General features: G+C 40.0%; 1 protein-coding gene across 1 annotated transcript in view; it reads right to left on the bottom strand.

Moving 5' to 3' along the window:
* Pgm2l1 (phosphoglucomutase 2 like 1) overlaps positions 1-24,735 on the bottom strand; it is a 40,708-nt gene extending 15,973 nt beyond the window's left edge. Inside the window, exons 1-6 of the mRNA XM_048360251.1 lie at positions 24,361-24,735; positions 10,629-10,796; positions 8,115-8,221; positions 6,202-6,286; positions 2,990-3,073; positions 1,201-1,394 (exon numbers count right to left, since the gene is read on the bottom strand). Coding sequence (XP_048216208.1) covers positions 1,201-1,394; positions 2,990-3,073; positions 6,202-6,286; positions 8,115-8,221; positions 10,629-10,796; positions 24,361-24,471 — 749 coding nt within the window. The 5' untranslated portion in view covers positions 24,472-24,735. The remainder of the gene's footprint in view (positions 1-1,200; positions 1,395-2,989; positions 3,074-6,201; positions 6,287-8,114; positions 8,222-10,628; positions 10,797-24,360) is intronic.
* Positions 24,736-25,618: the final 883 nt, after the last annotated feature.

Below are 25,618 nucleotides of genomic sequence, written 5' to 3'. Positions count from 1 at the left end.
AAAGTCTATGAGACTCTTATCTTCAATAAACTACCAAAAAGCTGGAAGTGGAGCTAGGGATCAAGTAGTAGAGCATTACTCTTGAGTAGAAAACACTCAGGGACAGTGCCCAAGCCCTGTTCAAGCTCCAGGAACACCACAAATAAATAATATAATAAAAATATTATGAAATAGATAAAAAAATTGCTAAGACCAATTTCAAAATAGTCACGAGAATACCCAACAACCATACATTTAATATCTTGCTTCAACATTTTTAACATTCCGGCTAGTTTCGTTTATTGAAGATACTATGTTATTTTACATAAGAATGAGTATTTAGAAACATAACCATACCTTATCACAACTAACGAAATAATGTATTAATGTTGCCTAATATCCTATCTGCATTCAAAATTCAAGCTCCAGTAACAGGACAAAAAAAATTAGCATCAATTAGTTGATGATCAACTATTCAATCTGGTTAGTGGCAGCTCTTCTCCCAGCTAATAGCAACTGCTAACCTATTTTCTGCCCCATTTCTGTCTCCTCAGATTTGTCTATTCTGGACATTTCATAGAAATGGAATATGTGGTTCTTTGTAACTGACTTCTTCCTTCATCCTCCTCCTCCTCTTCCTCTCTCTTTCCTCTCTTTCTCCTTTCTTCTTCTTCCTTGTCCTCCTCATCTTTTTCTTTTCTTTTTCTTGTGCTGGTCCTGGGGCTTGAACTCAAGATCTGGGTGCTGTCTCTGAACTTTTTTGCTCAAGGCTAGTTAGTGCTTTACCACTTGAGCCACAGCTCCACTTCTGGCTTTTTAAATGCTTAATTGGAGATAAAAGTTTCACAGACTTTCTGCCTGGGCTGACTCTGAATCACAGTCCTCAGATCTCAGTCTCCTGAGACTACAGGATTACAGGCATGAATCATAAGTACCTGGCTGTACTGGCTTCTTTTACTTAACTTGTTTTAAGGTTTAGTCATATTGTAGTATGTATCAACACTTCATTTCTGTTAACTGCTCAGTTATAGGTAGTTGTATGACTACTTCATTTTATTTAGTCGTAATTATTTATCGATAATTTGGTTTACTTCTACTTTTGGTTATTATGAGTACTACTGTTTAGTCATAATATGATGAACAGATAACACATTTCTCTCACAGATTCTTGCCTTACTTGTTATCCTAAGGTAATATTGCCCTGCATTCCCACTTGGATACCTGTAAAAACAGATCTTTTTCAGATCTTCCATATATCTCCTGCAAATGTCCTGCAGTGGGTCTTTCTTCAGTGGGCTGGTGTCCACTAAATTGTCATTCCATGAACCATTCCAGGGTTCAACACATTCTTCTATACATTTCAAAATTTCTTTATCATGAGGAGATGTTATTTGAGCACCATTTTCCCAGTAAACCTGGATGACAGGTAAAATACAGCTATAATTACTTAAAGTGCTTGAGATCTTAGCTATAGTGGGGATCTCTGGCTTTATGAAAAAGGGTATCATACTAATCAAATAAAAAATCAGTATTTAATATATTCTGTGTAAAAAATAAACTATGCAACTTGTGGGCAGGGACGAGAAGCGGAAAATGGGTGGCACTGTCCAAGAAGCACTGTATTTATTATCTGACTTAAGGAATTGTACTCCCGTGGAGCAACTCCTTGATAATTAAAAAAAAAATCAAGATGGTAATGATTACCAGGGACTCGTTAAAAATAATTATGTATTATTTCCTTTTTTAGATTTTACTCTACTAATAATACAAGTAAATAGAAACAAGTATAATTTGACCATATTACAATAGACATATACCAATAGTGTTTAATCATACTATTCAACTTATATCTATATGTTAAAGACATAAGAGAGTATGAAATATCCTATAAAACTTTGCAGTATTAAACTAAACATTACAAAATGAAATCATGTTTCCATTATTAATTAGAATTTATTTAAAATTAAACAAAGTATATATATACATACATACATACATACATATATATATATATATATATACAATCGATTACCATGTTTATTATTCTTTGGTTTTTACAACACCAAGATATTCTAGTCTATCCCTCATCTCTAGATCCTCTTTTTTTCCCCTCTTTTTCCTTAAAGTTAATAGTCCCAGGGATCGATTTTTGACTTTTTTCTACTCTATCCTATTTCTTCTTGGCTATACATCCAAGTTGAAGGCTTCCAAATATTTTTATATGCTATGGTATGTGTGGCTACTCCAAAATCTGTAACTTTAGTCTTGCCTTCTCCCCTCAGTTACAGATCTAACATCTAACTGTTCATGATATTGCTACCTGGTTGAGCCACAAATACCTCAAACTTAATATGCTCCAAACTTCTTCCCTATGTCTGTGGATGGTCACACTACCCACTTAGCTGGACAGGCCCCAAATCTTAGATTAGTATTAGTTTTTACCTCAGTTTAAATAGAACTCAGTGTATTTCCTACACAAAAAGAAAACAAATACAAGAATATGAGTTCATCATCCAAAAGCCCCAAACCACTGGCTCAATCCTGTGCTATACATCTTCTGTTTTCTTTCCAGAGCCACTTTTCATCCCTCACCACTGTGCTTCCTGCCAGAGAGGCTGACAGAGCAAATTAACCCAGGGATATTGAGAGGCTTGGGTTGAAGGTCAGAGATAGGGGAGAGTGAGCTCAATTTACTATTCCTCTGGCTTTCATCCTCAGAATTCCCATTCATTTTTCACATTCTTGGGATAATACAATTTTATTCCTGAAAGAGCAGAGAGGATCAGTTTGGGGAAATTAGAAGGAAAAAGACCAATGAAGAGATCTTCATAATTACACGTATTGAGAAGTAGTAATGGGCATTAGGAATATTACATTCTGTAAAGATGTACCTCACTGTTTTTTTTTAAATATTTTTATTCTCAATGTCTGGCTTTACTGTCTAGTATAAAAAGACACTTAACAATAAAATAAGAGCTGTGAAAACAGCAAAGGTTTTACCAAGGTTTACCTTATATCCATTGTCTTCCTTGCGATTGTGAGATGCAGTAATCATCACCCCTGCAACTGCTTTGAGCTCCTGGACTGCATATGGCTGAAAAATAACAATATTGCCATTCCACTTTGCTTCTAACCACCCACACATTCGATTAGAGAGTACCTTGATTACATAACTGAATAAAGCATTATGGTATAAATGGTTTTAACACCTTGCTAACTCCGGATTTGTTGAGTGGGGTCCAGTTCTAAAATGTGACTCAACAACCATTCAATTATTAGACTGGCCTTTCTCCTCCATCTCCTTTGGCTTAGTAGTATAAACACTTGTTATCCATTTAACAATCATAATTTTCTTAGCCTATACTGTATCTATTATGTGCTCCTTTTATTTATTTGTGCCTTTTTTGTTTCTTGAGCACTCTTTCCAGAGTTTTGTCTGTTTTATTAGATCTCTCTAGAAGATTTAAATTTTGCTTTTGTTGGTATCTTCCCTTCCCTTCCTTCTCCATTTCGCCTTTTCTTTACGTCTCTTCCATTCCCGTCCCTTCTTCCTCCATCCCTTCTTTCTCTCTTTCCTTTCTTTTTTTATACTGTCATTTGAATTCAGGATATCACACTTGCTTGGTAGGCAAATTTAGCATTTGAGCCACACCTCTCACTTTTTATTTTCTATTTATCTGATTTTTTTCTTATACCTTATATTACGTTACTCCTTTTACTTAATTTACATTTATTCAGCTTTAATAAATCATATTAAATTAAAGGCTTAGTTCATTTTAAACCCCTCTGTTGTTTCTTCATCTCCTAGGGATATGCCAGTATGAAAATTAACAAAGATGGATAGTAGAAAGTGAAACTTAGCCAACAAAGATATAAGTTTAACAACAAGCTAACAAGTAGGAAGTGGAGATACATCTGAATTAAACATAAATGGAGTTATAGGGAAAAAAAAGTAGCAATGTTGATACTGTCGCCAGTAAGGCGATTCTACATATGCAAGTAGAACAATTTAGTGAAGGTAAGCACATGTATGATATAAGGAATGGGGCTGTAGCAAAAAGGATAAGAAGGTCCCAGGGGAACTGACATACATCAACACAAATGTTAAAAGAATTTCACTACATGGAAGAAAGGGATGTTTTACTACCTTGAACACAACAAAGGGCAATATACTGAAAGCTGCTCCAGACTTACAAAAGTAGGTAATAGTTTTCCAAGGCATAAAGCAGATTCTAACATATACTGTAGTTATATGACAAGCAAAACAACTGTTGAGGGCTGGGAATATGGCCTAGTGGTAAAGTGCTTACCTCGTATACATGAGGCCCTGGGTTTGATTCCTCAGCACCACATGTATAGAAAAAAGCCGGAAGTGGCACTGTGGCTCAAGAGGTAGAGTGCTAGCCTTGAGCAAAAAGAGGCCAGGGACAGTGCTCAGGCCCTGAGTCCACACCCCAGGACTGGCAACAAAAATAAAACAAAATAAAACAAAAAACTGTTGAAGCTCTTGGTAAGTCTTTTTTTATCACAAAGAAAGAAAAGACTTAGTTTTCAGCATTACTAATATTTTTAATTACAATGTGCTAAACAAATTAATACCTTATCAATTTTTCCTTTGCCCTATATATTTTACCCACGAGTAAGGGTATTTTTGAAGTTCTGTTAAGAGATTATAAAGGTCATGATTACCCACTGATTTTTAAGTTCATTCTGTATACTTTTAGCTTACATAAATGTCATCTGTCTTTTAAAAAAATTCAAGCATTGTCTGCTTTATTTCATTACATTATCAGTAAAGCACAACAGGAACATCTGATTAATGAAGGTCAAGGAACATCCCTCATTCCCAAAAGGGACCACAAAGATCTTCACAAACACTGATAATAGTTGTCTTTATGACCCTGAACCAATTAAAACAAGAATTGGCTACAACTTCTTATGTTTGTTATATTTTCCTTAAACCATGAATTATTTATGAATGTGCTTTACAAATTCCAAATAGAAGAGGTTTTATGGAATTTTTACTTCTCATTTTACTGTTTCAGTGCGTTAGGTATATGGCTTCATAAGTCTTTGGTATTTGTGAGACTTCCTTTGTGATTTGGCTTAGTAATGATGTGCAGGCTATCATCACTGAAAAAAGGGTTTTTATACATACAACCCAGCTCAAACTGGCTCTCAGTGTGTTCAAATCTACCTATAATCATTTGTGTCAGCCCCCAAAATCAATGTCTGAAAGAAGAGTCTTAAAACAGTCCACTTATGACTGGATTTATCATCTTTTTTTTGTGTGTGTGCATTGTGGGCTCAAACCCAGGGCCTGGGTGCTGGGCCTGAGCCTCTTTGTGCTCAAGACTGGTACTCTACCTGCCCCAGCACCACTTCTTGTTTTTGAGTAGTTAATTGGAGATAAGAGTCTCACTGGGACTTAAGAGTCTCACTGGGACTTTTCTGCACAGGCTGGCTTCAAAGAGCAATCTTCAGATCTTGGCCTCCTGAGTAATTAGGATCGCAGGTGTGATCCGGTGCCTGGTGAATTTATCATTCGTCTTTTACAAATGCCCCCCCCCCTTTTTTTTTCTTTTTTAGTCAGTCCTGGGGCTTGAATTCATGTCTGGGTGCTGTCCCTGAGCTTTTGTCTTCCTGTCTTCCTTCCTTCCTTCATTTATTTATTTATTTTGGCCAGTCCTGGGCCTTGGACTCTGGGCCTGAGCACTGTCCCTGGCTTCTTTTTGCTCAAGGCTAGCACTCTGCCACTTCAGCCACAGTGCCACTTCTGGCCATTTACCATATAGGTGGTGCTGGGGAATTGAACCCAGGGCTTCTTGTATACGAGGCAAGCACTCTTGCCACTAGGCCATATCCCCAGCCCCATCTCTGAGCTTTTGTGTTCAAGGCTAGTGCTTTACCACTTTGAGCCATAGTGCCATTTCTGTCATTGGACATAAGAATCGTAGGGACTTTGCTGACTGGGCGGTCTTTGAACTGTGATCCTCAGATCTCAGCCTCCTGAGTAGCTAGGGTTACAGGCGTGAGCCACTGGTGCTCAGCTAGATCCAATTCTTAGATGGTTGAAATGAAAATAAATTCAAAGCAAAATGTGTTTTCCTTCCTTTAACTCCTCATGTCACTCAATGCAGAGCCATGCACATGACAAAGATTGGAATCTCAGTTGATTTGAGAAATTTTTTCCAGAGAAGCAAACTAGCACAAAATACTTACTACAAAAGGTGTAGGAACATATCTTGAAAAAAGGTAAACAGGAACATCTTTAGCCAACAACACTGCAGCAGTGAGTTTAGCAAGCCTGGTGGGGGGGGGGGAGGGGAGAGGAAGAGTTCACTTAGTCTTAAATATGGTATGTTTCATGTAACAGTTATCTGTATATAGGAATTTTACACCTTGCTGTAGGATAAGCTTGCTTCTAACTTACGATTCTCCTGCTCATCATTCTCCCTTGTGCTGGGATTAAAAGCATGTACCACCTAGCCAATCAGTTTTTAAAATCACTGATTATTTAAGCTACGTGTACCATCTTAATATGTTAAGTAAATAAAACTTTTTTTTTTTCGGTTGTGGGGCTTAAACTCTGGGCCTAGGCGCTGGCCCTGAGCCTCTTTGTGATCAAGGCTAGCACTTGACAACTTGAGTCACAGCACCACTTCCTGTTTTTGAGTTTTTAACTGGAGATAAGAGTTTAACCAGACTTTTATGCCCAGGCTGGCTTATAGGCATGAGCCACTGGTGCCTGGCAGTAAATAAGATTTTTAAATGGAAAGGGAGGCAGCTCAATGATAGATCACCTGCTTAAAATATGTGGAGCTTTACATCCATCCCCAGTTCTATACATACCAAAATTAAAAACAAAAATACAAACTTAAAGGAGCTTAACAATGGACAGAAATGACATTATAACTTAGGCTCCAGGTCTGTAATCTTAGCTACTGAGGAGGTTGAAAACTAAAGGACTGGAGCTGAAAAGTCTAAAAGATTCCATCTTTAGTTAACTATCAAAAAGTAGGGCTGGAGGTGTGGTTCAGGTGGCAGAGTGCCACTGTAAGCAAGTGTGAGAGACCATAAGGTCCTGAGTTCAAGCTTGGTACAAGGAAAAAGAAAAAAAGAACTGACACTATAGTACTTTCACTCTTGTTCTTTTTTTCTTGTGGCTAGTCCTGGGGCTTGAACTCAGGGCTTGGGCACTGTCCCTGAGTTTCTTTTGCTCAGGGCTACCACTCTACCACTTGAGCCATAGCATCACTTCTGGCTTTTTCTGTTTTTGTGATACTGAGGACTTGAACCCAGGGCTTCATGCATGCTAGGCAAGCACTCTACCAGTAAGCCACATTCCCAGCCTTCTTATTTATTTATTTTTTTTTTGGCCAGTCCTGGGCCTTGAACTCAGGGCCTGAGCACTGTCCCTGGCTTCTTCCGGCTCAAGGCTAGCACTCTGCCACTTGAGCCACAGCGCCGCTTCTGGCCGTTTTTTGTATATGTGGTGCTGGGGAATGGAACCTAGGGCCTCGTGTATCCAAGGCAGGCACTCTTGCCACTAGGCTATATCCCCAGCCCCCAGCCTTCTTATTTTTTTGATGGCTTTTAACCTACAAAATAAATCTACCAGGTAACAGGAATGGAGGAAAGTGAAATAAAATTTAAGTAAACAATTACTCTCTGTAAAACAACTACTTCCTTATATTACACTATCAAGATTATCAAGTTATGAAAATGCTCTAAAACTAAGCAGAAAAGATTACATGAATACAAGCTACATAACTGACTACTCAGTAACTTTACCAAAAATATTAACATTATGCTATACGCTAAGACATCATTTTAAGTGTGAACTCTCTTATACTTCTTACTAATCTATAGGGTTTTTCTTTTCAGTACTGGGTTGAACTCAGGCCTTATGCTTGCTAGGTAGGTACCACCTGAGCTATGTGCTCACCTCACTTCTCCTCTTTTCATAAAACCTAAAGCTTATCTTTGAAATTCTTTTGCTTTAAAATAGCATGCAATCCTATTTCTATTTGAAAGTCTCCTGTTTCAGAAATTTTACTACGAGTAAACAAAAGAAAAATTAAATGCTTTATCCCACTCCAGCTTATTTTTTTGAAACAATAATAACATGGTACCTTTGGCTGCTGCAGCTGCTAGTTACTTGACCCCGTGTGTCATATCCAACAACAAAGCCTCTCTGCTTGAAGTCTGAAAAGCATCTCTCTAGATATTTGTACATTCCCTGAAGCAAATAAATGTACAAGATTAGTTACTGGTAAATGTTTGCATTTTATTCACCCCTACCCACTCTTCCTCTTTTCCAGTGCTGGGGATGAATCCAGGGCCTCAAGCATGTTAGGCAAACCCTCTACCATTGCTATATCCCCAGCTTCAATGATGGCATCGTGTAAGGCTTTAGAATCTCAGTTTTTTCTTGGTGTACTGTTTTTTGGCTCCAAGGGAACTGCCTTCTGCCTGTATGCTCAAGCTCTCTAGTGTGGCAACAGTTCTGGTCCATCCACAAAGAGGAGTTGATAAATATTTCTTGGATTTTCAGACATATTTATTACTACAGAAATGTCAATTTAGTAATCACTAAATCCAATCGAATACATAAAACATGAGAGGGAAAATAGGACATAAAAGACAAGAAGGTTAAAAAAATGTTAAGACGATTCCAAAATACTGAACATGAGAAGTCCTTAATTAATTGTAAGATCAAAGTTAACCAAAAGATTTGACCTATTTATGACAAATATGTTAAATTAGCACCATAATAGTTATCCAATATTTCTTTCTTTCTTTTCTTTTGGAGCCAATCCTGGGGCTAAAGCTCAGGGGCTGGGTGTTGTCATTGAGCAGCTTTTTTAGTATTTCAAGTAAGATTATTTTTTCCCAATATACTTCCTATGAGAGATTAAGAGAGAAAGAGATAGCAATAGAGAGATTTTTCAAAATAGGCCAATTGGGCTAGTTTTACCAACTTATTTCTGATGAGAGTACTGTCTAAAACTGTAAAGGGCCTTACATTATTCTCTGCTGTAAGGACTCATTTTATTTTATCCTTCTCAATCTGGAGTCTGAGAAGGATTAGGACTTAAAGACAGAGTCCATGTGACTTTGCTTATGAGGAAATTCAATACATATATAAACTGAATGAAAAGCATTTCTGACAGAGGACTAGAAAGGAGATAGGGATGGGATTGAGAAGGAGGTGCAGATCCTACTAACCATTTATGATCCCTTCTCCACCCACCACACTCACCTTCAATTTTAGAGAATTCTCTTCAGAGCAAGGCTAAATATGATGTACCATTTGGTAATATGGATTACAATTACGTCTACTGAGATATTTTACGAGGCGAGCACTTTACCACTAGGCCATATTCCCAGCACTAGTGAGATATTTTATAACCCAGAACGACTTAGTATATACTAAACATATTATTGGCCTCAAGAGTGTAGCCCCTTGAAGTGGTAAGGGTGATTCACTAGGAAGAGAAAAAAAATGTTTCTAAAATGACAGGCAGGCTGGGAATATGGCCTAGTGGTAGAGTGCTTGCCTCATATACATGAAGCCCTGGGTTTGTTCCTCAGCACCACATATATAGAAAAAACCAGAAGTGGTGCTCAAGAGGTAGAGTGCTAGCCTTGAGCAAAAAAGAAGCCAGGGACAGTGCTCAGGCCTTGAGGTCAAGCCCCAGGACTGCAAAAAAAAAAAAAAGATAGGCATAAAGATGGAGAAAAATAAAACAATATTATACAACTGTCTTAAAAAAAAAACCTCTCAAATGGATTAAGGGCATTTAACTCAATGTAAAGGAAGTGCTGAACTTCTCATTTTTATAAAGTTCAGATAACAGTAGTTGTTCTCTTTCCTTAGGCACTGTAAACTGGCAAATCCACACCCCAAATTTAAACTATTTAAGTACTATATGAGACTATTTGTAAATATGTTCTATATAATGTCTAGAATAAACATTAAGTATTATATACCAAAAACACCCCCAAAAACCTCTCAAATGGATATGAAAATACCACGTTTAAATGAATATTTTAAACCCAATTTTCCAACTATTCTGGTTGGCTTTCATGAATAGTATATGCCAAAAACGTAACCATCTTTCTAGGTTTGTTTCTTTATATTAATTGGATATGTCAGTATTCATTTCTTGGTTTAAAATGCAGAGTATTATTGTCAAGAAGTTTACAATGCCAACAGAAATAACAATTATAAGTTAGTTTTGAGATACATAATTGATTTCTAAGACAAGCCTTGAGTAAAACCAAAGTTCAGAATTTGGTCTACACTTTTTTCTTACACAAGAGTACCTTTCTGGACAAAATGCTTTTTTTTTTTTGCCAGTCCTGGGGCTTGGACTCAGGGCCTGAGCCCTGTCCCTGGCTTCTTTTTGCTCAAGGCTAGCACTCTGCCACTTGAGTCACAGCACCACTTCTGGCCATTTTCTGTATATGTGGTGCTGGGGAATCGAACCCAGGGCCTCATGTATATGAGGCAGGCACTCTTGCCACTAGGCCATATCCCCAGCCCTCAAAATGCTTTCTTGATTAAAGAAAAGCACTATCTCATTTATAAGGCAAGATGATGGAGTGAGAAAAGTACACACTGAATAGTTTGTAAACCATACCTGTGTTGATTGTATTACTGTAAGGTCATTAATATAACAAAATCCTGCCCCCATGGCAGATCGAAGCCCGGCAGTTCCAAACGTCATTCGGCAACAAAGGCGATCTCGAAGTTCCTTGTTCATCCCATTCCGTAACAGATTCTCAATTTGCTCTTTTGTTTTGGGATTCTATTAAAACAAACAAGACAAAACAAAAAGATAATCAGGATCACAGAGTTCTAATATCAAGCCCTTTTGAAGGCCCAATGTAGATTCAATGTTGTATATTTTATAAGATAAACAATATTCAGAATTATAAAACAAGACACCTAAGAGGTGCTAGTTATTAGAGTATATTTATACTTGTAAAGACATAAAATATGTTAATATGTAAGTTAAACAAAAGTTTTCTGGTACTAGTAGAAATTAAAATAACTAGAGTACACAGCCAAACTAATGAGAAGACACACAATTATTCTACTACCTATACTTTTAATCTGCTTAATATTGATGGTATAAGTATATAGATGGTATATATAGAATCTATAGATAAAAACTTATCTATATATAGGTATCTATAGATATTCTAGAGTCAAGGAATTTGCCACATACACGATCAACTATAGCATACATTAAAAATATGAACAGCTATTAAGAGAAAATTCTGAACAATCACAATATCTGAGCTACAAACACATTATTCTCATATCTAAGATATGACCAGAATTGAGACATAAATTTGAGGAAAGTTATCATTTAAAAATAGGCAGAAGGATGCTAGGCACTAGTACTCATGCCTGCAATCCTAGCTACTCAGGAGGCTGAGATCTGAGAATCATGGTTCAAAGCCAGCCCGGGCAGAAAAGTCCATGAGACTCTTTTCCAATTAACCACCAGAAAACTGGGGAAGTGACACTGTGGCTCAAGTGGTAGAGCACTAGCCTTGAGCTGAAGAGCTCAAGGACAGTGCCCAGGCCCAGAGTTCAAGCCCAATGATTGACCAAAAAAAAAAAAAAAAAAGGCAGAAGAACAGCAAAAATGGAATGGGGGTTTTATTATGTAGAGAGTTCATCTGGTATTGTCATATAGTTAGTGACACTTAAATTGAGATAGTCTGTCAGTGATATTGAACTGCACATGCCTTTAGCCCACAGATTATTCTGTCCACAGCAATGACTTCACTTCACGTGAGAAAATACATATATCCATATGTAAGCATCAAGAAACTAGGATTTACAGAGTCCAGTAGCACTAAGCTAGTGCTGGAGATTTAGATAGGATTGAAATCCAGGCTAGTCTGGCTCTATAGCCTAAACCATCTCATTGAAAACAAAATAATTTTATTAGGCAGATAATGCTTCAAATAAGAATTTAACTCAAGTTGTGTTAATGCAAACCAATATTTGTTTTTACTATAGTTATGTAAACAGAAAACTGATACCAGACATAAATTCAATTAGTTTACTGCATATACTTCCTAATGTATAATTGCAGCTACTAGAATAGGGCTTAGGAATTCCATTCCCTATTATGAATCTAAGCAGTCAATACTAACCTAATTTTTGTTTCTTAACCAAGCTAGTAAGTTAGAGAAAAATAAAAACATATAGATCTAATTACAGATTCATTACATAAAAAGTTGTATGGTAAGAGGAGCTAAGCAATTATAATAAAAATATTCAAAATCTACTCCACAACTTAACAGATAGGTATTAAATTACATGTTTTTCACAAACCTTAGAATCATAACTTAAAAGCTACATGTATGGTTGTGTATAGTGATGCACACCTGTAATCCTAGCTACTCAGAAGGCAGAGATAGGAGAATCATCATTCAAGTTCTAAGCCAGGACAAAAGTGAGCAAGAGTCTATCTCAAGAACAAGCTGGGTGTGGTGGCATATGCCCATAATGCCAAGTTCTCAGGAAGCTGAGGGAAGAGGATTACGGCCCAAGGCTATCCCAGAAAAAAAGCATGAGGCCCTATTTGACAATTTGTTGTTGTTGTTGGTCATGGGCTTGAACTCAGGGAACCTGGACACTGTCCCTGAGCTTTTTTTGCTGAAGGCTAGTGCTCTACTAGCCCCATGAGCCACAACACCATTTGCAGTTTTCTGGTGGTTCACCGGAGATGAGTCTCATGGACTTTCTTGCCTGGGCTGGCTTTGAACTGAGATCCTCAGAACTCAGCCTCCTGAGGAGCTAAAATTACAGATATGAGCCTGATAAACAAATTTAAAGGAAAAGGACTGGAGAATTGGTTCAAGTAGTGGAGTGCCAAACACAAGGCTCAGTGTTGATTCCCAGTACTAGCAAAAACAAAACCTGTTGGGGTTTTTAGCAGCCTTCCGTGCTCTCCTGTTCTGCGGGAGAGACGGGAAAACACGCCCCACCCGGACGAGCCAAAAAGAGGAAAGAAGGGCAGACAGACTGCCACCCCAGGCCCCCTTTCGTCAGGGGACAGACAGAGTCAGTGCTAAGACTCACTTTAATGGCGGAAATAAGCCGCTTTTAAGTGGGTCAGAGAGCTGCAGAAGGGGAGGGGTACGTGCGCCTACTTAGGGGCTGTGAATGGATGCCTGAGCTGTCCGTCAAGGGTGGAAAGCCGAGGGGCCACCCTAAGGGGCGGCCTTAGTCTATGTCACAGCCCACAGGACCACCTCCGGGTTCACCACAAGCCACCATCTTGGCTACACATGGTCCCAAGGCTGGGAGGCAGGGCCAGCTAGAACCGCCTTTCTGGTTCTGCAGATCCTGGAAGGCAGGAGGGGCTATCCACACGGCCCCAGGGCTGGAAAAACAGGCCGGGAGGGGCCAGCTAGAACCGCCTCTTGATGCAAGGCATCCAGGCAGGCGTGCCCCACAAAACCTACTTACATAGCCACCATATTTTGTTATGTTTTCCATAAACAAATGAAATTACATTTGTATTTGATTGCTAAAATCTTGAAATCATTATAATTTAAATAAATTATAATGTAAAGATCTAAGGAACTGTAAGCAAATGATTTTAAACTGTAATTTCTATGCCAAATCTCCAAGGTAATAAATAAAAGGGAAAACAGAAGAGTATATAAGAATATCTTAACTTCTATAAAAAGCTGTATGTTTATGTTTATATAGCATCCAGACATATTCTATATTTAAAAAAAAAGAAAAAGAAACTAAAAATAGCAATTACCTCTGAAGGGGATATTAGGGACAAGATCTGAGGTACAAAAAAAGTAGCTTCTTTTATTTGTTATATAGCTGTGGTAGTAGTCTGGATATCTATGTACATATTACCTTTTATTGTAAATAAAAAACCATTACTTGTGGGCCTACATGTACTTTACACCTCACAAATTGCCCTCCTTTTCATATCCACAGAGAGCTATTAGTAAGACCTGAAGCTATGAAAACATATATTGAAACTTTCTTACATGAAAATGATAAATTTGTTGTCTAAACGGGCTCTTTTATTTGTAATTCATTCATTACTTAAGAATAGGAAAAAAACGGCTGGGAATATGGCCTAGTGGTAAAGTGCTCGTCTCGTATACATGAAGCCCTGGTTTCAATTCCTCAGTACCATGTATACAGAAAAAGCTGTAAGTAGCGCTGTGGCTCAAGTGGCAAGAGTGCTAGCCTTGAGCGAAAAGAAGCCAGGGACAGTGCTCAGGCCCGAGTTCAAGCCCCAGGAGTGGCAAAAAAAAACAAAAACCCAAAACCAAACAAAAAAGAATAGGAGAAAATTAACAGCAAAAAAAAGGGAAGAAAATTGTTTGACTGATGTCGATTCTTTTAAAAAGTGCCTCTATCTCTTGAAAATGAACTATATAATCTATGGATGGGGATGAGAGAGAAAAACTGAAAGCAAGGGAAGGAATGACACTGTCCAATAAGAAATGTACACTTTACTTGACTGATATAATTATAACCCCTCTGTACCTCACTTTTATAATGTCAATAAAAAATAAAACACCTCTAAAATTATTATGAAAGTTAGTAGGAAAGCTACTTGATTTACACAGTTTTGGAATATACTTACTGACCTATTGCACAAAATGAAATTAATTATAAACACATTCAATCTGAAGTAAATTTGCTTCTAACTAGCATATGCTAGAATCTTAATAATTTTAGTATTCTCCCAAAAGAAATTCTTCAGAAAATCTAAAGGGATTTTAGTAACATTTTCTGTACTTGATCAGTAATAAACCTAATTTTTAGTATGAAATCAGTAAGCTAAATAATACAGAATTAAACATGCATAATTTTCAAATGTTACCTGTATAACAAAATTTTTCATTTATGTTCTAATCCTATAGTTAGCGATACAAGACTGAATATTTTTTTAAATGCATCAATAGAGAAGACCCCATGTTAAATATTCTTGTCACAGCAAAGAAAAATACAGTGCTTTGTGCCTTTGCTTCTGTATTTGGAGGTCCTTTTAATACATAAGGATTTATATAATCCTTTTTATTGCAGAGTTCAGAATTTAACCATCTCTAACAGCAGGTACTAGTGTTTGTTTCTTGAATGTACTCTAAATGCCCAAGTGTTAGAGACTTGGTCCCTACAGTGCCACTACTCGGGGGTTATGCAAACTTTAGGAATCTGAGAGGCTGACATTAAAGGAGACTGTGGGACACTAGACTCCTCTTTATTTTGTTTTGCCTCTTTCATGAGATAAAGAGGTTTGCTTCACCACAAAATACGTATATGTAATCTTGGCCATGTAGGCCCAAAGTAATAGAAACAACCAGTCAAGTTCCAAAACTGTGAAATCAAATTAATCTTTTTTCTTTGTAGGATGGTATTTTAGGTATTTTATTAGTGATGGAAAGATGACTACCACAATGCATATTCAGAATTTTTTTCTCATTTTCACTTGCATAAGTAACGAAATATTTCAGCTACAAAACATGAGAAAATTCTAAGACAGAAATACAAAATAAAACTTACACCAAAGAGATTTTTTTTGTTTAACAAGGTTAAATTCTGCTTAGCTAAAAACTGGAAAATCTTTGTACCTGAGATAGTATTTTTCATTTACAATATTAGATTCATCATACTCGCTTGGCATTAAACATGATCATTCCCAATTTTGGTAAGAAACAATGCACGTTCACTTATTTAGTGCAAAATATCCTACATAGGACTAAAAGAAGTAATGCTCTGTGTCCCCTGCCTCTTTTCTCATCAGCATATCATTTAACTCCCAACACCAGAGGGCAGAGTCTCAGTAGTGATTAGCACTCACTCAAAGAGCAACAGACTAATGAAAACGCACCACTTTAGTAAAACCAGCATTCAATTACTAGTCAACCTTTTACTGTGAAGAAATGGTTCAAAACACAAAATAGATATACAATTAAAAACAATGAAAGAAGCCAGTCAGGCTGTCTTTCCAAAAGGACTGATGAAAAAAATCTGATTATCCAGGTAGGGACCATGAAAATTTGATCCAATGGCTTGTAATATTTATATTAAACTTCTGTTAATCCAGTGTATCTTACAAGTAATGTCTGGAAGAGTAAACTGGTGAAACATTTCTTTATTAGGCTATCCATATTCCTTTGAATTAAAAAAAAAAGAGAAAAGAACTCTAGCTCAAAGATGCTAACAAGAAAAAAAATCCTTCTGAAAGGAATAACAACAACAACAACAAAAGGCAACAAGGGTCCCCAAATGATAAGACAAAGTAGCTACTCTATTTTGAAAGTTATTAGGCATGAAAGGAAAGACTTTGTGGTGGTTACTCAGAGAAGAGACTCTTACTCATGGACTTTCCTGCATGGGCTGGCTTTGAAGCACAATCCTCAGATCTCAGCCTCCTGAGTAGCTAGGATTACAGCTGTGAGCCACCAGTGCCCAGTCTAACATATTTTCTTAAGCTCCATCAATTACTTAAAATCATGCCTGGTGGGGCTGGGGGTATGGCCTAGTGGCAAGAGTGCTTGCCTTGTATACATGAGGCCCTGGGTTCAATTCCCCACCACCACATATACAGAAAACGGCCAGAAGTGGCGCTGTGGCTCAAGTGGCAGAGTGCTAGCCTTGAGCAAAAAGAAGCCAGGGACAGTGCTCAGGCCCTGAGTCCAAGCCCCAGGACTGGCCAAAAAAAAAGGCCAAAATCATGCCTGGTTTTAATTTGCTACATTTTTGGACCATGACTTACTTATTCAGGTCTGTCCTTTTCATTTTTCTCATCCCTCTCCTCATCTTTTCCCCTTCTCCCTTCCTTCTCTCTCCTTCCCTCCTTTAGCACTAGGGATCAGACCCAGGGCCTCATTCATGCTAGAAAAGTTTTTCTCTCCTTCTTGCTTATTTAAACCCACTCACCTTGCCTCTCTCCATTCCTTCCCTGCTTTCTACCATGGCAACATACCTACCCTCCATCCCTTCCTTGCTTCTTTCTTTTCTTCCTTTCTTGGACATGTTGTTTATAGAATTAACATGCTACTATCATCTTCCTAAGTTTTACCACTTACAAAATAGAAATTGTATTCTTCTTCAAGAGGTGTCTTGCAACATAATGTGGATCTAGTCGACAGCTTGTCAGCTAGGGTTTCTTTATACTAGACTCCTGGTTAGTTTCTTTTTGTCAAGCTTCTTTCATACTTTCTATTTCTTTTTACTATGTTTCTTCAACTCTAACCCTTTGTTTTATTTTTGTGTTGGTACTGGGACTTCAACTCAGGGCCTGGGCTCTGTCCCTCAGCTTTTTCACTCAAGGCTAGCGCCTTACTCTTGTGCCACAGTTTCACTTGAAGATTTTTGCTGATTAACTGGAGATAAATCTATGGACTTTCCTGCCTGGGATGGGTTCAAAACACGATCCGCAGATCTCAACCTCCTGAGTAGCTAGGGTTACAGGCATGAGCAACTAGCACCCAGTTCAACTTTAATTTGCATCTGGTAGAAAGGGGCTGAGTAATTACATTTCTGCTTAATTTCTTAGAAGTAATTCATTCTTGTTTTGTTTTTTTTTTCACAGAATCTTCCCTTAATCAGTGGAATAATTCTCCATTTTAATTTAAAAATTAAAGGTCTTTTTTTTTTTTTTTTTTTTTTGGCCAGTCCTGGGCCTTGGAATCAGGGCCTGAGCACTGTCCCTGAGCTTCTTTTTGCTCAAGGCTAGCTAGCACTCTGCCACTTGAGCCACAGCGCCACTTCTGGCCATTTTCTACATATGCGGTGCTGGGGAATTGAACCCTGGGCTTCATGTATGAGAGGCAAGCACTCTTGCCACTAGGCCATATTCCCAGCCAAAATTAAAGGTCTTAAGCTCCTAATTTATCTCTTTTTATGTGTGCCCACTGCTGTATCTTATTTCTTATTCATGTTGTTTTCTTCATATAACTCAATCCTTAATTACTGACATTCACAGCTTTTTCTGGGAGGCTACTGTTTTTTTTCCTGTCTTCATATACAGAGTATATTTTCTGCTTTCTTCTCTTAAAAAGAATGGCCAACCAGGAGTTCTACGCCTGTGAGTTAACTGTCCTGCAGACTTTGCTATCACCAATTATTTGAAATTTCAAACTAATAAGTGAAAGACTAGTAACATAACTATGATTTAAAAGTGGATGTGGTTTATTCCCGAAGGGCTCATGTGCTAAGGTATGGTCCTTGGTGTGGAGGTGCTGAGACCTTTAAGAGGTAGGCATAGTGGAAGCACTGCTCTGAGAAGGAATGTTAGTTTTGTGGAGTGAGTTACTATTAAAATAAATAAATAAATAAAAATTTAGAAATGCAAAGCATTCCCTTCCCAGATCTCTGGCTCCCTGTCACACTAGATGATTCTTGGATGCTATCCTCCATGACATCACCCTTGAGGCCTTCAGTAGAGGCCAAACAAATGGGGCTACCTGATCTTATACTTGCAGCCTACAAAACTGTAGCTAGGTAAAACTCTTTTCTTTTCACAGTATTTACCATGGCAACATAAAACAGACTAACAAAGGGGACACAGAGGAAGTGAGCTCCCATTTTTCATAGCACAGACCTATCCTTGGCAGAGAATACCTAAGTCATAAATTTAAAATAGTGGTACTGGCATATTACTTGACCTTTTCATGGTAACTACAAAAATAATAAACACTATTAAAAATGGCTTCTAAGGAGCAAACCAAGGAAGAGAAGTGGAAATTACTATCGTTTCCATTAAATCCCTCTGCAGTATCTTTTTAAAGTCACAGCTTGTATTTATTAAAAATAATGACAAATTCAAATAGGTGAAAACTAGAAAGTGTAAGAAATTTGGAAAGAAAAACAAAAAGAAACTTTAATCTTAAAAAGGAATGAAATTCAGGCACTCATATATATGTACTAAAGTTCCTGGACAGAGGGAATGTAATAACTGGGAGGGGACAGGAAGCCCGGCTCCATATTGTCATCATTGCCATGCCCCACTTGTGGAGCATAAAAGGATATCCCACCCATGTTGATGGGACCGGAAATGCCACCCTCCCCTCTGCAGGCGGCAGGGGGATATAAGAGGGCGGGATTTCCGGGAAGGAGAGGAGAGAACCTCGAGAAAGCAAAGTGCCAAGAGGTAACTCCTGGAGTTGAGGAGTGCCCTGGTGGGCCTGCAGACAGAAGAGGCCTGAGTTTGGACGAGCGGTGCAGGGAGGTCCGAGCCTGCAGAGAACAGAGGCTGGAGCAGCCAAACTCTGGGCCAGCGAAGAGGAGAGGCCTGCTGGGAGGTTGAGGAGAACAGAGGCCTGGGAGAGTGGAGGCACGAGGAGAGCGGACAGAGAGCAGAGGAGAGTGAACAGAGAGTGGAGCAGAGCTGAGCAGGCCTGCTGGAGGAGCAGAGCAGAGCTGAGAGGAGCCTGAGGCCTGTGGGAAAGTCTGGAGACAGAGGGGGCGGGGGGATTGGGCTGAGCTGAGCCAGGAGCCTGAGGCTTGTGGAGAGGCTTGAAGCCTGAGGTCTGAGGAGAGGCCTGAGGCCTTCAGAGAGGTCTAAAGCCTGTGGGGAGGCACGAGGCCATAGAGGTGAGGTCTGCAGGAAAGAGGAATAGAAAGAAGCTCACTCCTCTGGAGGTTTGGGGGTTGGAGGTTAAAGAATGGAGGTTCAGAGGTGAGGTCAGGTCAGGTCTCAGTTCTGGGTAACTAGCCTAGGACAAGGCAGTGGCAGGCCAGCACTTGGAGGTGGAGGGATGTTTTGGTGCTTAAGTTTAGGTTGTAAATAAAGCTCCTTTTAAATAAAACTCCTTCCCACCTTAAGTTGCACCTCTACGGATTATTCTTGCTCTTGGGATACAACAATAATATGGTTTGCCCAGGAAACCAAAGCAACCATTCACCAGCAAACTCAGCTCTTGTTAAAAAAAAAAAAAAAGACGAAATACATGACAATTTATTTTGCTGGATATTTTACTCTACTCCAGCTTCAAAAAAAACCCCACTAAAATGGTTTTAATAAGGTCCTTGAAAGTTGGTTTATAACATTTACTAAATATTCAGTTATAAAATCTACTATAATGATAAGACTAAAGAGTCATAGGATCTATGTTCAAGTCCGAATCTTTTACTGAAAAAACACATGCCTTTTTCCTTTCCTAAGCCTGAATTTCTTTACTTGTAAAAATGGGCCTAACGACTTCCTATTAGTCTACCATACAAGATTTAATCTCTGTAGAGATTAAAGATATAAATACTAACATTTCCCCCCAAATTAATAAAATGCCAGGTGAACTCTGCACTCTAATGAAGTATTAGAAAAGTGTCAATAAATAATGTTATATAAATTAATATTATAAAAACATATCCAAGATGTAGCCAATGCTCTACAAATGGATAGTATGCATAACTTCTTTGGGTATCTACAATAAGACGGTCTAGATAGGCTTTGTAGAGGTACTTTAAGGGTGTATTTTCCATCATATTATAATTTAAAACACTCATTATTTTTTGGTTCAGAACTATATTTTGTTTGAAAAAAATCTATTGTTAGATGGCTAAGACTGAAGGCTTTTGTTTTCATTTTCAGGCTTCTTATAAGATGAATCTACCTTCAACTTCATAGTCTGCTGTTTAACACAGACCTACATTTTGAGATCAGAGTGCTCTATTATTATTCCTTAAAACACCATATTGTTAAACCTCCATATTGTTAACACCTACTAAAACACGTATTCTTAAACCTCCATATTGTTGCAGTAGCTAAGTGAGCAGTTATGTCCTGTTTACCAGTCCCACTTCCCATCCATCTATCCACACAAGCTTTGCCACTGCTTAACATCTTGGATATATGAGTGCTTACACAAAATTAAAAATCTGAATGCATTAGAAACAGAACACAACTATCAATATTAAAGAGAACATGCTTCTAAGCCAGCATGATTTGCCTTTAATTTGACAATGCATGAAAACACTGAATGAAAGAAGTAGAAAGGAGGTAAGAGCCCTAGTCCTAGAGCACCAGGAGAGTGCAATGGTCCATAATGGGGCAGGGCGGCGGGGGGGAGAACTGGACAATCCCTAACAGAAATGGGATTCATTTGCTATTTACAGACTGTGTTTTTTGTTTTTTTTTTTTTTTTTGGTTTTGGTTTTTGGTAGTTAACTGGACATATGAGTCTGATGGACTTTCCTGCCCAGGCTGGCTTTGAATTGTGATCCTAAGATCTCAGTCTCCTGAATAGCTAGGATTACAAGTGTGAGCCACTGGCACCTAGCTAATAGGCTGATGCCTTTAAATGTTTATATCATATATTTGTGACCCTCTGTGATTTGATTTTACAATCATAAAAAATCTTCTAATCCTTTCATTTCTCTTATTATACATATATAAAATGCCTTGACCAGAATCAAATCTTATGTATTACATCTGAAGCATAAATTAGTAATACAGCATTTTAAATGAGGTGTCAGTTTTTGTGGCCATTCTGAGATATTTTAGACTAAAAGCCTAGAACTAGGAGCTCAGATCCTAGATTGGTAAATTTACCAACAGAAAGCCATCTCATGGAATATCATAGGTTGAGGTTTACTGGACATTATATTGTATTATTTTAACACCTACCTATATTATTACTTGTTCAAGGCCACTATAAACATATTGTAGGCTTTCCATTATGTGATTTTCACATATCTTTCCAAAATTTTCTTTCTATGTACCCTAAACAGACATATTAACTACACAAGTTGTAATCTTTCTGCTTATCACTGCCCTCCTCTTTACACTAACAAACCTAAATTTTAATAAATTCTGAAAGTTCAACACAACTCTTTTTTAAAAAGTAGGGACTTGAACTCAGGGCCGCAAGCTCTCTTGGATTTGTCTGCCTGGGATGGCTTCAAAGCTCAGCTCTCAGCCTCCTGAGTAGCTAGGATTATGGGCCTGATCCACGAGTGCCTAGCTCCAATGAACACTTTTGTTCATCAAGATTTGTACACCAAGCCATCAAGGTTAAAGTTAGTAATTCTGGTGACCACAACAAATAACAGATTACTTTGAGGTCAAGTTAAAACTTACTGTATGGCCCACTGGTCACTATTAGCAGCAGCTGGGCACCAGTAGCGTATGCCTGCTACTAGTAAGCTTATGCTTACTACTTAGGAGGCTGAGGATCTCAGTTCAAAGCCAGCTTTGGCAGAAGAATTTGTGAGGTTCTTCTGTATAGCTAACCAACAGAAAGCCAGAGGTAGAGCTGTGGCTCAAGTGGCAGAGTGCTAGTCTTGAGCTAAAAATCTAAGAGACAGTGCCCAGGTCCTGAGTTCAAGACCTAGGACCCCAGCATACACAAATAGAATCAGCATAAGTTTCTTAGTAGGTATTAATCATGTGTCAAGTTCAGTTTCTCTATATTAAAATACAACATGTGCTGTCAGTGTATAATGGAATAAATGGTAGAAATCTAATTTATTATTTTACATTCTTGAACTCTAAAGTTCAGGGCTTTGGGACTTAGCCTAGCTTAAGGACTGTATCAATTTATACTAGCTACATGTTTGTTTCCCAGTTAAAAATATTCTCTCATCGAGAAAGGAATCAATGAAAATATCATTTTACTAAATAATACAATTATTTAAATCTATTTTCTGTTAAGGACACTTGTTTGTTCCCTATGTAATATTTGTGAGCCTTTGTTTTGTCTTTCCTTCTATATTATCTCAAGTTCTGATCTATATCTATTTGCTCTTTCTATCTCCCACAGGATTTTAGGCAGTGCCTTGTAAGGGCACTTTAAATACTAAGAATTGGTCTTCCATATTCAATGAAGGTGCTCCTTGTGATTGTTATATGTAGTCCATCTTCTCAATAAAGTCTTCTTCAACCATCTCAGTCTGCAGATCACTCTCACTTTTTAACTCCTGCAACAACTGACTACCTGCAAACCCTTTTATTGCCACAAAATCATTCAACTGTTATCTACGCATAGCACAGACAATTATTAAATAATTCATTCCAACAAGCTTTAAAAAATCCACGAGGACAGTCATTAGGAAAAAAAACAACAACAGTCAAAGCTGGCTTTTGGTACCAAAAAGAACAAAAAGAGCAACATTCAGCAATATTGATATCACCTGGAAGCTCACTCTTAGACAAACTCTCAGGCTCCACCCCAGGCCACTGCAACAGAATCTTCATTTTAATATTCCCAGGTAACTTGTAAGCACTGTGAGGTTTTAGACATGCTCTAGAATCATAATTGAGAATATCCAAGATGCACATGACCCAGTCACACCAATTACTTCATTGTAATTGCTTATTTGTTGCTTCCTTATCTGCTTAAGTGGAGGCTTGTGAAGGGCAGGAACCCTCTATCTTTCTCACCTGCTAGTATTTCTTGGCCCTAAATAAGGGCCTACAATATTATCCAGTACTCAGCTTCTGAATGCATGAATGACTGAACAAAATAAAAATCGAACTGCTGGAGAAAGCTAACCATTTAGGAGCTTCTTTGGTTCAACACAATTTCACCTAATTAAAACACTAGCCCTTTAATTCACTATTCACTCTTAAAACGTGTTGCCTCCTGGACTTAAATGTATTTCAGACACAGCCAAAGCTTGGATTCGTGTCTTGTTTTCTCTTTTACAAGTGAGGAAGCTGCATGTTAATTCTGGCTTTCTTACATGCACCCATACATACGCCTGTACTAGGGCTAGGGGTGCAGAGGAGGAGGCAAGACAAAAACAATTCTGAATCCGGGGTGTCCTATAAAAGGTGGAAAAGGCGAGTCTTTGAACCAAGGATACATCAGGAAGAAGACAGCTATTAACAAGGGGAAGAAAGAAAGCGTTAAGGCAGCCGTTGCCTTAGCAAAAAAGGTGATACTAGAAAATAAAGCCTGGTGGCGACTACCTAGCGACCGAAGGTGGAAACACCAGCACCAGCACCAAAGCAGATAGCGGTTAGGAACGTCCCGAGGGTGCCCGAAACCACGCTGAGGTTTGCAGAGAAGGAAGTCAAGGGAGGTAGGGGAAAGGAAATTGCTCTGCAAGGCGCGTTGTAGAACTTGCGATGAGGATGATGATGATGAATTATTTTTGAGACTGAGACGACACGCACTTAGAAGGGAAGAAGCCCAAGGGGAGGAAGACGGGTTGCAACTCGGCCAAATGCAAAAGGAAAACGACTGCATTGGTCCCTGCCCTGCCCAGCCCAGGCTAAGGTGGGTGGTGGCGACGCCGGGCTTCGCTGGTCATCCCTCCCCCCGCCCCCCCGCCGACCCCAGCCGTCTGGGTGGGCCCCGGAAAGGGTGGGCACCGGGAAGGCTGGGCGGGTGGCGGCGGCGTGGCCAGGTACCCACCTTGTCCCAGCGGAGCCACTGCCCGACGGCCGTGTCTAGCTGAGGGTCCCCGGTGCGGTAGGGGGCGTGGAGCAGGTTGGAGTTCAGGTCTCCCTCGGCGTTTTCAGCCATGGCAGTCACAGTGGGGCTTGTGACCCTGAGAGGCCGGCGAAGATAACGAGGTCGGGGGTGGTGTGGTGGTGGTGGGGGGAGCCCTGGGTGCGCTCACCACGGTCCGGACGCCCCCTCCTCACCGAAGGGCACCGCACACCCAGCGGCTGGGTATCCGCGCCCGCTCCCGCGGCAACTTCAGGGAACCGGGAGGGAGGGAGAGGCTGATGCGGACGGCCGCACCCCGACCCACCAGGTCCGGGTCTCCCGGCCAACTGCCTGGGGCGGGCGGGCGGGCGGGCGGGCGGGCGAGCGGCTGGAGAATAACAACAGTCCCAGATGTCTAAGTCCCGGCCGCCGCCGCCGCCGCCGCCCTCGCCGCCTTAGGCCCCGCCCCCCCCGCCTTAGGCCCCGCCCCTTTCCGCCCGGCCGACTCTGGGCCCCGTGGCGTGGGGCGCGCGCCCGCGACGCGGCAGGTGCGCGCGCCTACGAGCCGCCGGGCTTGCTGAGGTCATGGTGCTTGGCTCTTTTTATCTCCTGACTTGCCTTTCGTTAGGCATCTTTCCTTTGTTACAGTCCCCACACTCCCATTCGCCTTTTTCCTTGGCCTGCTAACACGGCCAGGCGGAGCAGCGCGCCCCGGGCTCGTTTTTTTTTTTTGTTTTTTTTTTTTGAGGGTCCTCGCGCGCACGCGCACGCGCGCGAATCTCCTCTCCCCCCCCCCCATCGCGTTTGGTCTCGCGCCGGGAGAGGGGCGCGTGGGCTCATGGGAGCTGTAGTTCTTTCCGTTCTGCAAGGCCAAGGGGAGACTGCCTGATCGACTCCCAGCAGCCCCCCCGCGCTCCCTTGCCACAGATGGGAAAGTCTACCCCGTGGCGGCTCGCTGCCCCCTCGGCCCACCCGGGGTCAGTTCCGCCGCGCTCGGTGCTGCTGGCGCGGAGATAAACCGGGAATGACACCGTGAGGAAACAACTGGTCTTCATTTAGGGCTCTGTGGTAACTGAGTCTGGCGGTCAGGTAGGTGGGCGTGTTCCATTCCCAGTTTACATACAAAGAGGCCATCCCGGGGGGAACCGCATTCTCCAGCAGGCAGGCAGGCCCTGGGGCCGAGCTCTTGGGTCCCGGGACGAGGGTTCGGTGCCACCCTCGGCAGGAATCAGCTGCTAGA

This window comes from Perognathus longimembris, chromosome 13 (genome assembly GCF_023159225.1).
Source record: "Perognathus longimembris pacificus isolate PPM17 chromosome 13, ASM2315922v1, whole genome shotgun sequence".
Taxonomy (NCBI): Eukaryota; Metazoa; Chordata; class Mammalia; order Rodentia; family Heteromyidae; genus Perognathus; species Perognathus longimembris.
The sequence above is the reverse complement of the archived record's forward strand: the minus strand, read 5'-3'. Positions and strand labels throughout refer to the sequence as shown.